Source organism: Bison bison, unplaced genomic scaffold (genome assembly GCF_000754665.1).
Source record: "Bison bison bison isolate TAMUID 2011002044 unplaced genomic scaffold, Bison_UMD1.0 scf7180017864143, whole genome shotgun sequence".
In the NCBI taxonomy this organism is placed as follows: domain Eukaryota; kingdom Metazoa; phylum Chordata; class Mammalia; order Artiodactyla; family Bovidae; genus Bison; species Bison bison.
The window spans coordinates 6,757,431-6,778,211 of record NW_011494715.1 but is presented as its reverse complement, the minus strand read 5'-3'; the positions used below and the strand labels follow the sequence as shown (position 1 = coordinate 6,778,211).

Below are 20,781 nucleotides of genomic sequence, written 5' to 3'. Positions count from 1 at the left end.
AGAGTTGGACATGACTGAGCCACTTTGATTTCCTTTCCTTTCCTTTAAACTAGTTCTTGGGCTTCCCTCATAGCTCAGTCAGCCTTCCTGGGTCAGGAAGATCCCCTGGAGAAGGACATGGCAACCCGTTCCAGTATTCTTGCCTGGAGAATCCCATGGACAGAGGAGCCTGGCAGGCTACAGTCCATGGGGTCACAAAGAGTTGGATGCGACAGCACGAACTCACAGGGCATAGGGTGTTGAGGGGGAGGAGGTCTTTAAAAGTATAGACCGAAACTTGGTGACTACCAGAAGATGATAAATATTGTTGGCCACCTTAAGCTCATGGCTTATAACATAAAGGGTGTTTTGAAAAGTTAACTGATAGTGCAGAGTCATTATATTAATACGTATGGTAACTGTGAACCAGTTGACACCATTCAGGAGGGTGTCCAGAAGACAGAGATGTCCCTACAGTATAAGGCACTAGGAAGCGCCTGACTGACCCGGAAGTGGTGCCCGTGTAAGCGGAGAAGAGCAAGCGCAGAGTCGTGGGAGCAAGGGGCAGGAATTAGGGCACAGATGATGTAAGAGGTGTGTGTGGGGGGAAACCACAAGTGTGCCAGGCTCACCAGGGCTGGGCTTCACTTTGGAAAGTGGCAGGACTTCGGGGTAAAGTGTTACTGTGGCATTTGCTTGTCAAAGATCTTAAATGAAGTGAAGTGAAAGTTGCTCAGTCGTGTCCTACTCTTTGCGACCCCATGGGCTATACAGTCCATGGAATTCTCCAGGCCAGAATACTGGAGTGGGTTGCTGTTTCTTTCTCCAGGAGATGTTCCCAACCCAGGGATTGAACCCAGGTCTCCTGCATTGCAGGCAGATTCTTTACCAGCTGAGCCACCAGGGAAGCCCAGATGTCCCACAAAGAAGCCAGATACAAGGAAACTAAAAGATTTTTGAGAAGGGGAGTGATGGGAACCAGATAGATTTTTCAGAAAATTAATTTGGATACAAGATGTAGGGGAGGTCTTCCCTGATAGCCCAGTGGTTGGGAATCCGCCTGCTGGTACAGGGGACATGAGTTCAGTCCCTGGTCCCGGAAGATCCCACATAGCGCAGGGCAGCTAACCCCGGGCGCCACAACTGCAGGGCCTAGAGCCTGGGAGCTGTAGCTGCTGACACCGTGTGCCTGGAGCCTGTGCGCCACAACGAGAGGAGCCACCGCAAAGAGAAGCCCGCACTCACTGCAGCTAGAGAAAGCCTGCGTGCAGCAACGAAGACCCAGTGCGGCCAAAATTGAAAAGAAATAAAATGTTCTTTAAAGATGGAGGGTCAGTCACTTGGAGACAGAGAGACCAGGTGGAATGCTCTCAGTTTGAGCCAGGCATGAAGAGCCTTAGTTGAGGCCAGGCCTCCAGGATAACAAGGATGAGTGTGAAAGACACAGGGTGGGATTTGGGCCCTCCTCAGACTTGGTGCCCAGAGTCGAGTCCTTTATTCCCCGTGTGAACTAAGTTCAGTCTGTTCCTTGGGTGGGGCTACTGCACTTCTCCTGCTTACATGACCTGCCAGGTAGCCGTCTCTCCTGGACCACATCACACTTGTGACTAATTAAACCCCAGAACCTTTGCACAGAGAGTACCATCAATCCCAGTCTCTTCTCTGTACTTAAGTGTTGGGATTCGTTGGTTGGTTTGTACCGAAGTGTAGAAGGCTTTCAGAAAAACGAATAGTTCCAAACCTCCTCTTTACATTCCCCCTCCTCCTCCCCTACCCAGGGCAATGGCTTTTAAGTCTTAGCTGATTTCTTGGCATTTACTTCCATATCCCTAAATAATGTGCTCTCAGGATAAACCTCGCATTGTCAGTTTTCGGCATTATGCACGGGCTTGCCATCGTGCGAGCAAAGGCTTGTCAACCTCTGGGGCTGACAAATGCACCTGGTTTCCATGATTCCGTTCTGTCCTCGTCCTGCCTCAAATCACTTCTTTTCTTTCTCTGAGAGCTACTCTTGTTCTGCTTGCCTTTAAAAATGGATATCTTCTGCGGTCCCAGGCCCACTGTTTTTAGCTCTGTACACACTTTGTTTGTGGATCTCATCCATTGATGTCTTTTGTTTTTTTTTTTAATGTGGATCATTGTTAAAGTCTTTATTGAATTTGTTGCAATATCGCTTCCGTTTCGTTTTTTGGCCTCAAGGCATGTGGGATCTTAGCTGCCCTACCAGGGACTGAACCTGAGCGCCCTGCATTGGAAGGCGGAGTCTCGCCACTGGACTGCCAGGGAGGCCCCCCTGGTGTTTAACACTGCCATACGCTGACTCCCAGCTCCAGCCTTTCCCCAAACTTCATGTCCACGTCATATCGCCTGTTAGACATCTCTCCTTTGACTGCCTGTAGACCCTTCAGTATAGCAAGACCACACTTGCTTGCTTGCTCACACTTGCTCTTTCATCCTTCTTGACCACCTTAGTTCATGGTGCCCCCATCTGTTTGGTTTCCAAATGATGTGAAATGCATTGTCCATTCCTTCCACCATGGGTAGGAATGTTCTGACCTTTATTTTTTCTTATTTTGGAGGTTATTGGAGTCGTTTCATAACAGGCCTGCTTTGTCTTAGCTGCAGCAGATCCACCAGAGCAACCTACTAAAAATGTCAAGAGCACACAGCTAATTGTCATCCCCTATCTGTTGTGCATCCTAAACTCCATGCTTTTATCCCTGCTGTTACTGTTGTGCTTTGTTTTTATTTTTTTATAGAGCTTTAGGCTTACAGAACGGTTGAGCAGAAAGTACAAAGTTCCCTTGCACTTCCTCTCCCCTCCCCCAGGTTGCCATACAATCGACGCATCAATTGTTGTTGTTCAGTCACTCAGTCGCATCCAACTCTTTGTGACCCCGTGTACTGCAGCTCGCCAGGCATCACTGTTCTTCACTATCTCCTGGAGTTCACTCAAACTCAGGTCCATGGAGTCCGTGATGCCATCCAACCATCTCATCCTCTGTTGTCCCTTCTCCTGCCAATCTTTCCCAGCATCAGGGTCTTTTCAAGTGAGTCAGCTCTTTGCATCAGGTGGCCAAAGTACTGGAGTTTCAGCTTCAGCATCAGTCCTTCCAATGAACACCAGGACTAATCTCCTTTAGGACTGATTGGTTTGATCTCCTTGCAGTCCAAGGGACTCTCAAGAGTCTTCTCCAACACTACAGTTCAAAAGCATCAATTCTTCAGCGCTCAGTCTTCTTTACGGTCTATCTCTCACATGCATACATGACTACTGGAAAAACGGCAGCTTTGACTATAATGCTATCTTTTTTTTTTTTATATATGCTGTCTACGTTTGTCATAGCTTTCTTCCAAGGAGCAAGCATCTTTTAGTATCAGGGCTGCAGTCACCATTCACGGTGACTTTGGAGACCAAGAAAGTAAAGTCTGTCACTGATCCATTGTTTCCCATCTATTTGCCATGAAGTGATGGGACCAGATGCCATGATCTTTGTTTTCTGAAGGTTGAGTTTTAAGACAGCTTTTTCACTCTCCTCTTTCACCCTCATCAAGAGGCTCTTTAGTTCCTCTTGGCCTTCTGCCATTAGGGTGGTGTCAGCTATATATCTGAGGTTATTGATATTTCTCCCAGCAATCTTGATTCCAGCTTGAGCTTCATCCAGCTTGGCATTTTGCATGATGTACTCTGCATAGAAGTTAAATAAGCAGGGTGACAATATACAGCCTTGACGTTCTCCTTTTCCAGTTTTGAATCAGTCCATTGTTCCATATCTGGTTCTAACTGTAGCTTCTTGACCTGCATACAGATTTCTCAGGAGACAGGCAAGGTGGTCTGGTATTCCTATCTCTTGAAGAATTTTCCACAGTTTGTTGTGATCTACACAGTCAAAGGCTTTGGCACAGTCAATAAAGCAGAAGTTTTTCTGGAATTCCTTTGCTTTTTCTATGATCTGATGGATGTTGGCAATTTGATCTCTGGGTTCTCTGCCTTTTCTAAATCCTGCTTGTATGTCTGGAAGTTCTTGGTTCATGTAGTGTTGAAGCCTAACTTGAAGGATTTTGAACATAACCTTGCTAGCATGTGAGATGAATGCAGCTGTGCAGTAATTTGAGCATTCTTTGGCATTGCCCTTCTTTGGGATTGGAATGAAAACTGACCTTTTCCAGTCCTGTGGCCACTGCTCAGTTTTTCAAATTTGCTGACATATTGAGTGTGGCACTTTTTTTTTTTTCATTTAAGGGATTTTATTTCTCCAGATAGGAAGGCTACAAAGTTATATCTTTAATAACCAAAATTTCATATAGTACTTCATTCTTCAAAACAGCCACAGACTTTTGAACTCTGGACACCCAGGTTACACAAAAACCCAAACCTTCATGCTTTCTCAGTAAACGTACTTCTTTCTCAAGAGGCCTTGCATGCTAACTCCACAGCTGAAATTCCTGTTACAGGACTGAACCAAACTGAAATCAGGCTGCAGTCAGTCTGCATAGGCCCTGATCTGCACGGGGCTCTGGTCCACTTCTCTCCCAATCCTGGATCCATCGTGGTGCATTCAGTGTCTGTTTACTGCCAACGGTGAGCTCCAGAGGTCAGGAGACTGAAGGTTGTGCACGTCTACACGTGGTTCCTTGGAGCCCCAGCAGGGACCCCTCCTCCAAGATTCATTCTGTACCATCTGATCTGAAGGTTAATAACACTGAAAAGAGATCACCCTGGTACCCACGCCTTTGTTTAAGAAACACAGCATCACAAGCACTTTTGAAGCCCCTTGTGTTGCGACCCTCTCCCATTTTCTGAGCTAACCGCTCTCCAGAATTTCCTGTGAATTATTTCACAGTTGCTTTTTTATTAATCTTTCTTTTATAGATTGCTGTTGTGGCTGTCATGTGCAAACCCCACAGATGTCCACACATCAGTTTTACAGGAAATATATGTGTGTGAGTATGATGATTTTAATAAGTCGTGTATGTGTTTGCATTTTAATGGATATAGCAAGTCCTAGGGCCTTGATCAGTGCATGCTGGTCATATTTAAAACTTTAACTATTAAAGATTCATAAGTCAGTTCTTTGAAATAAGCAGCCATTAATAGGATATTTCAGTGCTTTAAAATAAAACATATAAAGATTTTAATTTGTTTCAATATACAGAACATAGGTTACAGAACTCAAAAGAGTAGATAGTCTGTTAACTTGATAAATGAAACATGGAAATATGAGAAGCCTGAATTCCAAATGTCAGAAATTTAAAATGAATTTGGATCAGCAAAGTATCCCCAAAAAGTTACCCTTATAAATAATCTTTAAACTTCTTAAGCTTAGATAATTAGAAAAATTAGAAGAATATGCATGGTTCTAGATAGTAAGATCAGTCGGGAGAAAAATTTTCCTAAGTGTAGTTACCAAGAGAGCACTGTGAGTATCAATCCAAACTAGGAAAATGTAGGCACTGTTATCTGCCCCTAAAAGCTTAAACTTCTAAAGTGATAGTGCATTGATACACGATATGTGTTTTTCTCTTTCTGACTTGCTTTCCCCTGTATGACAGATTGCCGGTCCATCCACATCTCTACAAATGACCCAGCTCTGCTCCTCTTTATGGCAGAGTAATATTCCAGTGTATAGATGTACCACATCATCCTTATCCATTCATCTGTCACACGGAATCTAGAAAAATGATACAGATGAACCCATTTCCAGGGCAGGACTAGGGATGCGGATGTAGAGCGTGGACATGTGGACACAGCAGGAAGGAGAGGGTGGGGCGGGCTGAGAGAGTGGCGCTGACAGACGTACACTAGCGTGTAAAATAGCCTGCGGGAAGCTGCTGTACAGCACAGGGGGCTCAGCCCGGTGCTTGCTGGGGACCTGGAGGGGTGGGGTGGGGAGGGAGGCTCCAGGAGGAGGAGCTGTGTGTACACATCAGCTGATTCACTTCATCAGACAGCAGAAACTAACACAGCCTCATACAGCGACTACACTCCAATAAAAAAATAAAATGATAGCGGCTGCAGTACTCTGAAAACTACTGCAATATTGTTCCTTTACATGTTTACCTTTTTACTTATTAGTAGAAAATGTAAGTATTTGCAGAGAGCACAAAGGTACAATCTTCTGTCAGGATTTGAAAATGAAGCTGCTTCCAGCAGGGTTCTATGGAGACTGCGGGTCCCGAATTGGACAGTGGAGCTGAGTTCTGAGTCTGACACCCTCACCCTTTTGTTGTGTTGGCAGGTACTGCCCTGGCGGACCTGATTCAGATTTCGAATATTCCACCCAGTCTTACACTGGATATGAGGTAAGGTAATGTGAGGCTGACCGGAGGAGTGTTATGTCATACTTGACTTAGCATATGCTTTTACAAGTACTGGCTTTCTTAAAATTTTTCTTTCTTATTTTTTTCTTGATTGCACAAGTTACTCATTCATGAAATATTTGCCAAATGCCTCTATATATTGTTCCAGTCACTGCAGAAATACTTACCTAAGCGCTTATTATGAACATATGTCAACACTGTTCTAAGTGCTTTACAACTTTAAATCTTCCAGCGGCATTTTGAAGGTAAACACTATTATTATCATAGTTTTATGGATAAGGAAACTGGAGCCTAGAAGGCTTTCACAACTGGCCTGGAAGACACATCCCGAATGTAACAGGGCCAGGCCTTGAATTCTGTGCACCTCACCAGGATGTTTTCCTGCCTCTGCAGCCATGGAAAAGACAGGTCAGGTCTTGTGGAATCTGCATTCTAATAAGTGGAGGGTAGATAGTAATGAAGGAGAAGGCAATGGCACCCCACTCCAGTACTCTTGCCTAGAAACTCCCATGGACAGAGGAGCCTGGTAGGCTGCAGTCCATGGGGTCGCGAAGAGTCGGACGCGACTGAGTGACTTCACTTTCACGCATTGGAGAAGGAAATGGCAACCCACTCCAGTGTTCTTGCCTGGAGAATCCCAGGGATGGGGGAGCCTGGTGGGCTGCCGTCTGTGGGGTCACACAGAGTCAGACATGACTGAAGCGACTTAGCAGCAGCAGCAGATAATAATGATGCTGGAAAAGACTGAAAGCAGAAGAAGAGGCAGCAGAGGATGAGATGGTTAGATAGCATCACGACTTAATGGTCATGAGTTGGAGCAATTTCCAGGAGACGGTGAAGGACAGGGAAGTCTGGCATGCTGCAGTCCATGGGGGTCACAAAAAGTTGGGCATGACTTAGTGACTGGACAACAAAACAGTAGTGAAACAAACGAAAAAATATCAGGTACCAGTTGAAATGGGAAGCAGGGAAGTGAAGTCAAGTAAGAAATAGGAGAGGGTGACTTCAGCTTTGGTGGCTGGGAGGGGTGACGTGGTAACTGAGCCCCGAATGACAAGAAGAAGGCTTTCAAGAAAATCAAGAAGGAGCATCCCTAGCAGAGAGAATAGATAAAACGTGGAGCCAGAGTGAGAATAACGGCAGGGCTCTGGAGCAGAGCGGGTGAGGGGAGAATGAGATCTGGGAGACAGTGACGCAGAGGGTTGTAAGGCAAGGCAAGAAGTTGGCTATATTGGGCTGGCCAGAAAGTTTGTCCAGGTTTTTCCGTAAACTGTCAAGGAAAACCCCGAGTGAACTTTTTTGGCCAACCCAATCGGTGTCACGTGCAGCCATCCAGGTTTAAAGCAGAGGAATGGTATAATCTAGGCAGGTTTTAAGAGGCCTTTGATGGCTCTTGCGGGGGCAAGAGCGAGAGCAGGAGGCCACCAACCAGGCTTTCTGAGCAGTCAACCCCTTCAGAAGAGGCCGGCAGCCAGCAACCTAAGTGACTTTTTTTATCTTCTTATGTATGGTTTTTCATTTTTTTCCTTTTTTTTTAATAGATCAAATTGTAAAAATACAAAAAGAAATCTCTCAGTGAAAAGGCTCCCTCTCATCACTTTCCCTGGCCACCCCATTCGGCTGCAGCCCACTGAACAGTCAGTCAGTATCGTCCCTTTCCTGTTCACCCAGCATAGATATTAACAGCATAGACATATAAAGGCAATTCATCTTCTGTATCCTGACTTTGTACACGGCAGGTAGTCTGTCAAGACCTTGCCTTTCTCATTTAACAATGTGTCTTCAGGGAACATTTCCTTTTTATTCTGTTTATTTATTATTTTTGGCTGTGCTGGGTCTTTACTGCTGCACACGGTCTTTCTCGGCTGCAGTGCACAGGGGCCCCTCTTCATCGTGGCTTCTCTTGTGGAGCACGGGTTCTAGGCACGCGGCTTCAGTAGCTGCCGCACGAGGGCTCAGTAGCTGGGAACATTTTCTACCAGGACATTGTTTGGTGGCCGTTGACCTTTTTATGACAGCGTGAAGACTTCATGTTAACCCATCAAAACCTATGTTGTAATTTAATGATCTGGCTCAAAGGTTATTTTCTCAAGGAACTCTTTTTGAATATGCATGCACACCTCTGTCTAGAGCAGCAAAACAATTTGGTAACTCTGGGAATTCCATCAGCGTTTACACAAAGCTGTAACCATGACCCAGGGAGCTGCCTGCTATTGAATGAAGACCAGCCAGATAATCTTCAGGTCATTATTTCAAACTGACCAAACTGAGGAAGGAAGGAAGGAGCCCAAGAGAATTTTAGTTTTTTATACAGCCCTTTTGAAACCACATCTTATTTTTAATTCAATGTGGGCATGACAGGATATTTTTCTTTTTTTAGCCAACCTCCATGCGAGCTATCCGTGCCAGGTATGACCCTTACCTGCAGACAAGACACCGGATCGAACAGGTAAGGTTTTAAAAAGCACTTTTTTTTTTACATTAGATCTTTATACTTAGGAGGTGCTGTTGCTTGATTTGAGTTGAACCAGAAATAAGAACTGAAAGAATATTTCTCTCCTTCGTAAGTTTTTAATATCCCATCTGAAGGAGAGGACAGTTTTGCAGTTCCTAGCAGGGTCAAAAACACCACTTGCTATAAAGACCATATTATTTTCTGTAAGGACTTTATAGTCTCTAAAGTTCTTTGAGTTTGTAGAAAGTCATGCGTGTTATGAAACTTACAGTGTGTGGCAGTGTCGAAGGTCTTAGGCAGTAGGTGGGTGGATTGCATTTTAGCTCCCATAAGCCAAGTGAGAAGTATAGTGGCTGCTTTGCTGGGGTGAGAATAGGGAATTGCCTACAGGGGAATGAGGGGCTCGTGGGAGCCATGGAATTGTTCTTTATAATGGTGGTTGTGGTGGTTACACAACTCTAAACTCATTTAATTGTACACTTAAAGTTAATGGATTTTATTGTATGGGGTTGGCCAGAAAAGTTGCAACATCTTATGGGAAAACCCAAATGAACTTTTTGGCCAACCCAATCTATAAATTATATCTTAATATGACTGATTAAAAAACAAGTACTATGTCAGTGGCCTTGGTGTGTTCGAGAAGTCTGAACATTAACTTCATTTTAAACTTGCCTACTTTACAACAACGCAAGCACTGTCCGTAGTTTTTATAGTAACATCTAGTCAGGCAACTAGACAGACTGAGATGGAAAGTAACACATTAACAGAAAGTCACCTCTGTGTTCATTTCTTTTTTAGCCATGGTATTTAATTTATTTAAAATGTGTCAGTAGAGCTTGAAAGGTTTCTGTTTACCAAAAAGGAGTATGGGTTCTGGAAGATGTAGAAAGTACCAGAGAGCAGTGATTTTTTCCCAGCTGTAAATGTACTAGAATCACCTGAATGACTTTGTCAAAACACGCGCCCCGTTTCGCCACTGGAGTTATGCGGTGCTGTCTGATTTAGGGTCCAGGCAAGATATTTTGAAAAAGCTACCAGGAAGATTTAACTGTGTACCCCTGGTGAACGACCAAAGCTGGAGTATTCTTTTAGTGTTGATAGCTATATACACATATATTTGTATGTGTTGCACATGCATGCACATACGCTTATGTTTGTGTAAGGATTTACATATGTATTGGGTTGGCCAAAAAGTTCATTTGGGTTTTTCCATAAGATGTTATGGAAAAGCCGGAGTGAAGTTTTTGGCCAACCTACTATAAGGATGTATGTATTTATAAGTTGCTATGTTCCATTTTCAGAAATAAGTATTCAAAAAGATAACTTTTTGCTCATATTAAGTGCAGATATCCTGTTTACTTAGTACATTAGAGTTCATAATTTGTAGTCCCCTTGACTGAGTTTTTCTCAAGCCTAACACCTGGCAAGAAATCGAAATACCTGTTTTTAAAAAGTAGAATCTTGACTTGTTGTTGAAAAGTGGAAAGATCTGTATCATTGTGTCCCCATGTAGAGGAGATATTACATTTCAGACTGATTTCTCCCCCACCCGGAAACCAGGCTGAAAAGGTGCCACCTGTATCCAGAATCTTCACAAATCAAAACTGCAAAGTTTTCATGTGAAACTGCTTTCCTAGTGCTGCTTTCTCATCTGGTGTTCCCTTTCTTTCGTTTGCATCAAGTCCTGGTTATATTGCCTATGGGCTTCTTCATCCTCAATGTTGACCCCAAGGTCTGGCATAAAATACATACTGGGGGGCTCCCCTGGTGGTCCAGTGGTTAGGACTCTGCCTCCAGTGCCGGCGGACAGGTTCAGGCCCCAGTCAGGGAGCTAAGATTCTATGTGCCTCCTGGGCAAAAAAGCTAACGTAAAACAGAAGCAGTCTGGTAACAAATTCAGTGAAGTCTTTAAAAATACATAATCAAGAAAGATTTGTTCATTCTGTTACAATGTATACAATTATATCTTGTGTGATTATATTTGCTGCTAATTTATATCCTCTGTATTTTTGAATGTTCACTTAACTCTGTAAGTTGACATCAAACTTCTGATTATTTTAAATTCTTACTCTTCCTTCTTATTTGAACCGTAATTATTTTTCTTTCAGACTCTGGAGCCTATTTTCTTGAGTCTGTAGAATTTGCTCAACATGTTGGCTTCTCGTTTTTAAACTGTAGTGATAAAAACACTGCCAAGTAAAATTAGAAAATTTCAGTAAGCCACTTAAGAGAGTTGACTATACCTTGCTAATGCTGACGAATTTATGTCTTTCAGTTAAAACAGCTTGGTCACAGTGTGGATAAAGTGGAATTTATCGTGATGGGTGGAACATTTATGGCCCTTCCAGAAGAATACAGAGATTATTTTATTCGAAATTTACATGATGCCTTATCAGGACATACCTCCAACAATATTTATGAGGCCGTCAAGTAAGAAATCCTAACTTTATCATATTCACCTGAGTGGTTGTTGGTTCCTCCTCCTAGCAGCAGTCTGTAAGAATTCCTTCTGCTCTATGTCTATCCTCCTGGTTCTTTGGGGGACAAGGGGAGAGGTTTTCATTCTTTTTACTTGCATGGTTTTCATGGATTGTATGGTTAAATACATTTTTTCCAATTTTACTGAGATGTAGTTGACGTACAATACTGTCTACAGGTGTGCAGCATAATGACTTCACTTATATCGTGAAATGATGACCACGGTAAGTTAACAGGAATCACCTCAGCAGTCCTGGTGCTTGTTGTTACTGCTATATTGTGGGGAGAAGGATTATGTTTTTTAAAAGTGAGTGTGGTCCATTGGCATTAGTATTCTCACAAAGTCACTGCAAAAGAATAGAAAGAAAGGAGAAGAAAAACAACAGAACATACAAAATCGCTGCACAGATCTTTTCGGCCTTAGGCTGGTCTAAGCTGCAGGAGTGGCCTGGATTGCAGTTGGTGAGCTCACCCAGAAAGAGCTCGGGCAGTACTTTTAATCTGAGACAGTGAGCTGCTATAAAATTGACAGAACAAATGACTAGTTACTGTTTTATGACTTACTATCTGATGAGTGTTGAGTCATTTTTATTTGTGAATGGGATCATTTATTTGTTTCAAATTCTAGTTGATAAAACAGAAGACAGCTATGCTTTCTTTTGATACCTCCTGTGTCCATTTTTAATGAGAAGAAAACTAAAGTTTCCTAAGTTTGGTGATTTTAGAAGGGAAAGTCTTAAAATAGTTTTTATTTTCAGAAATTTCAGGGACACCTGGCTAAGCTACTGTGTACTCTGCCTGTAATTACTGAACGTTAATTGAAGGCCCACTAGGGACCATGCTCTGCCTGGGGTACCGGGAACAAAACGGTGAACAAGACGGATGCTGTCCTTGCCCTGGCAGTGCTCACATTCTGCTGGTTCAACAGATGACAGACAGTAGGTGCCGTGGTGGAGACAGGCTGCTGTGCTGGAGAAAACATAGGCTGATTCTGAACGTGACCTGGTGATGTTTAAGCTGAGATCGGAAGTATGCGGAGCAGCCAGTCAGGCCAGGCGCAGAAAACAAATAAGACAGAGGTGCTGAAACAAGGAAGAAGCTTGAGGTCTTCCTCAGAGAGTGGCTAGATTCCGGCGAACCAAGGAGCAGATGTCATGAGGGGAGCTTGAAGGCTGTGCTGGATGTTGAGGACTTCAAAACGCTGGAATCAGCAGTAGGAAGTAGGTGAATGGTTTCAAGCCAGAGAGTGACGTGTTCAGGTTTGTAGGTCTGAAGGCATCCCGGCTCTTGCGTGGCAAGTGGATTTGAGGGGTGCCAGAGCAGAAGTGGAAAACCGGGTGGGAGGCTGTTGTGCCCACCCCTGCTCAAATGAGGGTGGTGGCCGCAGTGACAGAAAAGGGCAGATGGGTTAGAGCTATATTTTATTGCTGATGGACTTTGAATCAGGTTGGAAATAAGAAAGAGGGAGTCGAGGATGACACCCAGTTTGGGGTTGTAGAAAGCGACCGAGGGTACTGCTGCCTACCCAGATGCAAGAACAAGGGAAAGAACGAGTTTGTGGGAGAAAAGTCAAGACTTTTCCTTTGGCTTCATTAAGTTTGAAATGCCTCAAGTGGGGACATGTGTAGGCGGTACAAGAGATGTCTGGGCTGGCAATAAATGGTCCAGAAAAAAATGTTCTGTAACATTTCATGGAAAAACCTGAATGAACTTTTGGCCAGCCCTCTAAAACTGAGGAGTATCAGATTGTTACAGGTGTTTATCATCACACAAATGGATGAGCTTACCTTATGGGAGAGTCTCATGAATCTCCAGGCTACACCACATGATAAAGCAAGTTTTAGAGCAGCTCTTACTGTGTGATCCCGTCTTGTGTGTGGCCATGCCTGTGTGAGTATAAATACGTGGAAGAGGTGATGGAGTCATGGTTATCCTTGGCATCCATTAGAACCGTGCGGAGGGGACGTGGGAAATGGGAGTGAAGGGGACCGTCACATTTACACTGTCTGCAGTGTGCTGGGCGCTGCAGTGAGTATTTACTTACTTGATTCTCGCAAAAAATCTTTGAGTTACATATTTAAATCATCCCTGTTTTACAAGTGAGGAAACTGAGGCCCAGAGAGATGAAGCCCCTTGGCCCAGGTCCATAGGAAGTGAAGTGGGGCCTGTGAAACCAAGGCAGCTTTGTTTTCAGAGCCTAAACTTGGCTGTAATTATAACACAGGACATCGTGCCAGGTGTAAAACGAATGAGAGTGCTTGTCTGTGTGTGTGTGAGCACACGTTTGTATACATCACCAGAGCTTCAAAATACTGGAAGAAATATGTGTTTGTTTGTTTTTTTTTCCTTGCACTCCCTCTCCCACTGCCTTCAGGCTTTTTTTTTTTCCTGGCTTCTTTTTTATTACAGTAGGGGTGGGTTAGGTGCAGGAAGACAGCTAATTATAAGGTTGTTCAAACATTGCCCCTCTAAGTTTTTTGCAGGGTCATAAGTAGGACTTGAATGAACCCAAAGATGCTTTCATTATCCTGTAATTAAAATAGTTCTTGGCATGTGGCAGCCACAAGTAAACTGGTGAATGGATTTTGAATGATCATCTGTTGCTCGGATATTGACAACTAATGACCCACGTAGGGGTGCCTCTTGGAATGGGGGGCAGGGTGTTGTGCTCACCCTACTTCAATCCCCTTAATGTCTTAATGCTCTCCTTTGGGTTAGTAAAAATGAAAAGAGTAGAGAGACTTTTTCATAAGTTTAAATAAATCTCCAGAGTAGTTTTGAAATATGAGGGAAGTGGGCAGGACATAGCCTTTAAAAGAATGAGGTGGGCATGGGTGTGCACATGCACTCTGTCGTGTCCAACTCTCTGCAAACCCATGGACTATAGCCCACCCAACTCCTCTTCCCGTGGAATTTCCCAGGCAAGAAGACTGGAGTGGGTTGCCATTTCCTTCTCTAGGCGATCTTCCTGACCCAAGGATCAAACCCAGGTCTCCTGCATCTTCTACATTGGCAGGCAAATTCTTTACCGTTGAGCCACCTGGGAAATCCATGACATGGCCATGGGGCATGACAGACTGGTTGGAACCAAGATGGTGGAACAGTTAGCCTCTAGTAGACATTGAGCCTTATCATACACTCATTGTAATACGTTAGCATGCTAAATAGCACACCCTCCAGTGCCATAACGGTTCTAAGGCTAACCAAAGAAGTCAAAAAGTGGATGGTGATTCCTAGAAATCTCTGCCTCATCCCCAAAATAATTGGAATAATTCTCCCACTTGTCATAGTTATTGTTCAGTCATGTCCAACTCTGCTACCCCATGGACTGCAGCACTCCAGAATTCCCTGTCCTTCACTATCTCCCAGAGTTTGCTAAAACTCATATCCATTGAGTAGGTGATGCCATCCAACCATCTCATCCTCTGTCGTCCCCTTCTCCTCCTGCCCTCAATCTTTCGCAGCATCAGGGTGTTTTCCAATGAGTTGGCTCTTTGCATCAGGTGACCAAACTATTGGAGTTTTCAGCTTCAGCATCAGTCCTTCCTATGAATATTCAGGGCTGACTTCTTTTAGAATTGAGTGGTTTGATCTCTTTGCAGTCCAAGGGACTCTCAAGAGTCTTCTCCAGCACCACAATTCAAAAGCATTAATTCTTTGGCACTCAGCCTTCTTTATGGTCCAACTCTCTCATCCATACCTAACTACTGGAAAAACCATAGCTTTGACTAGATGGACCTTTATCAGCAAAGCGATGTCTCTGCCTTTTAATACACTGTCTAGGTTTGTCATGGCTTTTCTTCCAAGGAGCAAGCGTCTTTTAATTTCATGGCTGCAGTCACCATCTGCAATGATTTTGGAGCCCCAAAATATAAAGTCTGTCACTTGTTTCCCCATCTGTTTGCATGAAGTGATGGGACCAGATTCACTTCTTACCTATCACTTCATTTCAGAATTCTTTTGTGACGAAGCTAGAGCCTCAGATTCAGTAACAGTTTGAGATGCCCGGGTGGCGTGCTCAGCATCTGGGAGAGTGGGTGTGAGCAGCCTACTTTGTGTGATGGCCACCAGAGGAGGTGATCGGTTAAATCTGTGTCCATGAATTGACTTTGAGCAACAGCAGGCCAGCCTGATCTCCATCCTGCAGGGCCTTGAGTAGCAGGATGAAATAGGACCTTATTTTTACTGCTCATTCGGAACCTTGATCATTCATGAATATGAGTCATACTGAGTAAAATGCTGAAGTCTTTCAAACTTCCGAGGGAGTCATGATGTAATCCAACGCCTTTTTCCTAATAATACTGACAAACAGATGACAGCTTAGAATAAAACGCAATTAGAGGAAAAACAGCCTTAATTAGTTCAAAGCCCCATGACGTTAGGATGACAACGGTACCTCAGAGGATTACTGCCTAAAAATCCACTGAACTCTGAGAATTCCCTCTTAGGATCAGATCATCTGTTCAGACCGTCACACTTTTCTCTCCCCATGCTTATGTGTTATATATTCTTTTCTCAGTGCAGCTGAACTCTTGTTGCAGACCTTGTGCATTAAGTGAGTTTGAATCATAAATATCTTAGACTTGTTCCACCCCTTAACCCCCCCTCCATGAAAATTTGCTGCAGAGATTTTTAGTCTGTTTTTTGGGTTCCTTAGGTCACGTGAGCTAGCTAGGCCAGTTGAAGATGTGTATAATGTATTTTTAGGATACAGTTAATTTGACATTTTATCAACTGAAACTTTAAAATTTTGCAATGCAAAGAGATAGAGGGAAACAATAGAATGGAAAATACTAGAGATCTCTTCAGGAAAATTAGAGATACCAAGGGAACATGTCATGCAAAGATGAGCACAATAAAGGACAGAAACAGTATAGACCTACCAAAGGCAGAAGATACTAAGAAGAGGTGCAAGAATACATAGAAAAACTATACAAAAAAGTTCTTAATGACCCAGATAACCACAATGGTATGTACACTCACCTTGAACCAGAGATCCTGGAATGTATCATGATGAACAAAGCTAGTGGAGGTGATGGAATTCCAGCTGAGCTATATTTAAAATCCTAAAAGATGTGCTGTGAAAGTGCTGCATTCAATTTGCTAGCAAATTTGGAAAAGTCAGCAGTGGCCACAGGACTGGAAAAGGTCAGTTTTCATTCCAATCCCAAAGAAAGGCAATGCTAGAGAATGTTCAAACTGCCACACAATTGCACTCATCTCACACGCTAGCAAAATAATGCTCAAAATTCTCCAAGCCAGGCTTCAACAGTATGTGAACCAAGAACTTCCAGATGTACAAGCTGAGGAACCAGAGATCAAGTTGCCAACATCCACTGGATCAGAGAAAAAGCAAGAGTGTTCCAGAAAAACATCTGCTGCTGCTTTATTGACTACGCCAAAACGTTTGACTGTGTGGATCACAACAAACTGGAAAATTCTTAAAGAGATGGGACTACCAGACCACATGACCTGCCTCCTGAGAAATCTGTATGCAGGTTAAGAAGCTACAGTTAGAACCGGATGTTGAACAATGGACTGGTACCAAATTGGGAAAGGAGTACATCAAGGCTGTATATTGTCATCTTGGTTTTTTAACTTATATGCAGAGTACACCATGCAAGATACCGGGCTGGATGAAGCTCAAGCTGGAATCAAGGTTGCTGGGAGAAATATCAATAACCTCAGATATATAGCTGACACCACCCTAATGGCAGAAGGCAAAGAGGAACTAAAGATCCTCTTGATGAAAGTGAAAGAGGAGAGTGAAAAAAGCTGGCTTAAAATTCAACATTCAAGAAATGAAGATCATGGCATCTGGTCCTATCACTTCATGGCAAATAGATGGGGAAACAATGGAAACAGTAACAAACTTTTTTTGAGGGGGCTCCAAAATCACTGCAGATGGTGGACTGCAGTCATGAAATTAAAAGACACTTGCTCCTTGGAAGAAAAGCTATGACCAACCTAGACAGCATATTAAAAAGCAGAGACATTAGTTTGCCAACAAAGGTCCTTCTAGTCAAAGCTATGGTTTTTCCAGTAGTTGTATATGGGTGTGAGAGTTGGGCCATGAAGAAGAATGGGCACCAGAGAACTGAAGCTTTTGAACTGTGGTGTTGGAGAAGACTCTTGAGAGTCTCTTGGACTGCAGGGAAATCAAATCAGTCAACCCTAAAGGAAATCAGTCCTGAATATTCATTGGAATGACTGATGCTGAAGCTGAAACTCTAATACTTTGGCCACCTGATGTGAAGAACTGACTCCTTAGAAATAGACCCTGATGCTGGGAAAGGTTGAAGACAAGAAGAGGACGGCAGAGGGTAAGATGGTTGGATGGCATCACTGACTCGATGGACATGAATTTGAACAAGCTTCCGGAGTTGGTGATGGACAGGGAGGCCTGGCATGCTGCAGTCCATGGGGTGGCAAAGAGTCGAACACGACTGAATGACTGAACTGATATTCTTTGTGTGAAGTTTTAGCTCTATTTTTACAGAAATGGTCTGATGCCTAGTGGTGTGTATAAATTGTCCTTTTTGGGGGTGAAATGAACTTTTACTCTGTAACTTCAGATCACGATATGTGTGTAGAAAAAGTCTTTTGAAGAAGAAAGCCTCTTTCTCTAAAGGACAGACCAGAGCTGGCGTTGTTTTGTTTCTGTTCTTTAATTTACCTCAAGGGGGCAATAAACACTTTATTTTCAGATAAAAATTTATATGTGATTTGAGTTTTCATTGCGGCAAATATGAATGGCTCTCGGGAAGTAGTAAAAGTACAGTCTGGGAGCCATAAAGCCAGCCATAAACGCTACACTGAGTCCTGCCAGCCCACTTGGCATGTTTTGCTTTTTTTTCTCCTGGCCTCTATGCTTTTATGAAATAATCTAGAGAAAGCCAATTTGCAGTCTTGTGTTTGTGGAGGTAAATTTTTACTGCCAGCTCCCTATAATAAAGTTGGTATTTGTTTTTTAGGGAAGCTTTGTGTAATTTGAAGAAATAGTTGTCTGGTTGGTACTACAGAACGCAGAAAACTTTTCAAACGTTGACATCCTTGCAAAATGTAGAGCAGCCCAGAGATACTGTGTTTTGGACATAACATTTCCTGCAAAATTTTTGGATGGACATTCATCTTACTGATCTAAATTCTCTTGTATAGATGGTATTTAAGAAAAATATTTGGGTTCCCTAGTGTGGCTCACCTCTCTCAGATGTAAGGTAGTAAATTCATGTTTATTTTCCTAGTCTGCATGCATGCATGCTCAGTCGTGTCTGACCCTTTGCGACCCCACGGACTGTAACCCACCAGGCTCCTCTGTCCATGGAATTCTCTAGGCAAGAATACTGGAGTGGGTTGCCTTTTCTTACTCCAGGGGATCTTCCCCGCACAAGAACTGAATCTGTGTCTCCTGCCCTGGCAGGTGGATTCTTTACCACTGTGCCGCCAGGGAATCCTTATTTTCCTAGTAGTTGGTACTAATATGACCACACAGATACAGTACTGAGTTACATACTGGGACTTCCCTGATGGTCTTGTGACTAAGACTCCACACTCCCGACGCAGGTGGCCCAGGTTCGATCCCTAGTCAGGGAACTGGATCCCACGTGCTGCAACTAAGACCCAGCGCAGCCAAATTTTTAAAAATAAATAAATTTTCTTAAAGTTATTGTTCATATTGTGACAAATGAGTCAACCTCATTTAAAGCTAATAGCCGTTGTTCGAACTCACGTCGAGTTCTACTGTTAGCTCAGCTGTGTCCCTGCTTCACTGTCATGTGTCCAATCTAATTCACGTTTTGCTTTTTTCTGAAAAGATGAAGAGTTAGAGTAAGGGAAAACTCTAACGAGGTGAACTTGGTTAACATTTATGGCAGGGTAGTAGCAAGCAGTACGCTAGCTCCCTGCGGCTGGGAACACTGGAAAGCTGAGGAAACAGAGAGTCGAGGACGAAGCAGGTTTGGTTTCTGTGAAGACTCATTAAATCAAGCAAAGTGCTAATCACTGCTGTCATTTAGACTAAGACCGCAGTAGTGTCTGGAGATCATCAATTACTGGTGACTCTCGTCCTTCAAAAATCGTCACCCTGGAGATGAAAAGGACCGGCAGTGGGGTGTGAGTCACCCATTCGCCAGAATGCACATGTCGCCAAATCACTCAAAGCAACCTTTTAACAGTTGTATTCCTTTTTAATCAGTCTTGCCCAGAAGCAGTTTTACATTCAATCTTTGTTGCTCCTTGGCTGTTCTCACAAGATGCCATTTAAAAGGGGAGTTACCCATCAAGAAGTGGGTGAGTCATACCTTCTCCCTGTGGAATTTTTAATTCATTTCCGTTCCTTCCTTTTTTTTTTTTCCCCATGTCCATCAATGAGTTTAAAGCCCCCAGCTATGTCCTCCTGAGTCCTGGAAAAACTAGAGTGCTAGGTAACACTGGGTACCAGGCCCAGAAGATAATTTCATAGATTTACAGAGTAACGGAGAAAGCAGAGCAACCTGAGAAGCCCTGAAAGTGATCATCTCCTGCCTTTCTGGGCTTTGGCTCCAGTATCACACCTCCCACCCACCCCTCACTTTGTATATTGATCACTTTTACTACCTCTCTTGGTAAATCAGATTTTCACAGACGGTAACCAGGATCCTTGACACTGGCAGCACAACCTAGGGTACAATCTTAGTCATCATAAAGAGATATTAGTTTTTCTCCCAACATTTTTTTTTTTTTTGAAATAAAAGTGGAAAGAATTTTCCAGTGAACATCACATACTTACAACCTATGTTCTATGACATGTGCTTCATCACATACTTAGCTAACTAGCCATTTCTGTGCATTCATCAATCCCTCTTTATTTATTTTAACACATTTTAAAGCAGGCTTCAGTACACTTTCCCCAAATACATCATCATGCACATCATTAGCTAGTTCACTGTAGTCTTTTCTTTTCAAGTAAATTTGAATGAATTTACTTGAAAATGAAATGCACTGATGCTAAGGATACTGCTTGATGGGTTCTAACAAATGCATGTACCTGTGTAACAAAACCCTGCTAAGACAGAGAACATCATTGCCACCCAGAAAGGTTCCTCCTGCCTCCTCCCTGTAAACCCCACCTGGACTCCCAGAGGCGGCCATTGTTCTTATGTTGTCCCCTTTCATAGATTAGTTTTGCCTATTAAACGTCATGTATTGGCTAGCCAAAAAGTTAGTTCGGGATTAGTAAGTCAGTAAGATGATCTAGAAAACCCGAACGGACATTTTGGCCAACGAAATAAATGGAACCAAATAATACATATTCTTTTGTGTGAGACATCTTTTCATGAAGAGTTATATTTTGAGCTTCATCCATGTTGAGTTTTATAATAGCCATTATCTTTTTAGTTCTGGGTAGAATTCCTTTGTAGGCGTAGACCATAGTTTGTTTATCCATTCTGTTGATGGATAGCTGGGCTATTTCCAGTTTGTAGCTATCATGATAAAACTTCAGTGAGCATACTTACACAGTCTTTTTGTGAATGTATGTATTTATTTCTCTTGGGTGTAATAACCATCAT

The 20,781-nt window shown here is 43.1% G+C and overlaps 1 protein-coding gene across 1 annotated transcript in view; it reads left to right on the top strand.

Moving 5' to 3' along the window:
* The window catches only part of ELP3 (elongator acetyltransferase complex subunit 3), a 120,485-nt gene that overhangs the window by 11,411 nt on the left and 88,293 nt on the right, over positions 1-20,781 (top strand). Inside the window, exons 4-7 of the mRNA XM_010840293.1 lie at positions 4,853-4,923; positions 6,219-6,282; positions 8,681-8,749; positions 11,031-11,185. Of these exons, the coding sequence (XP_010838595.1) occupies positions 4,853-4,923; positions 6,219-6,282; positions 8,681-8,749; positions 11,031-11,185 (359 nt within the window). The remainder of the gene's footprint in view (positions 1-4,852; positions 4,924-6,218; positions 6,283-8,680; positions 8,750-11,030; positions 11,186-20,781) is intronic.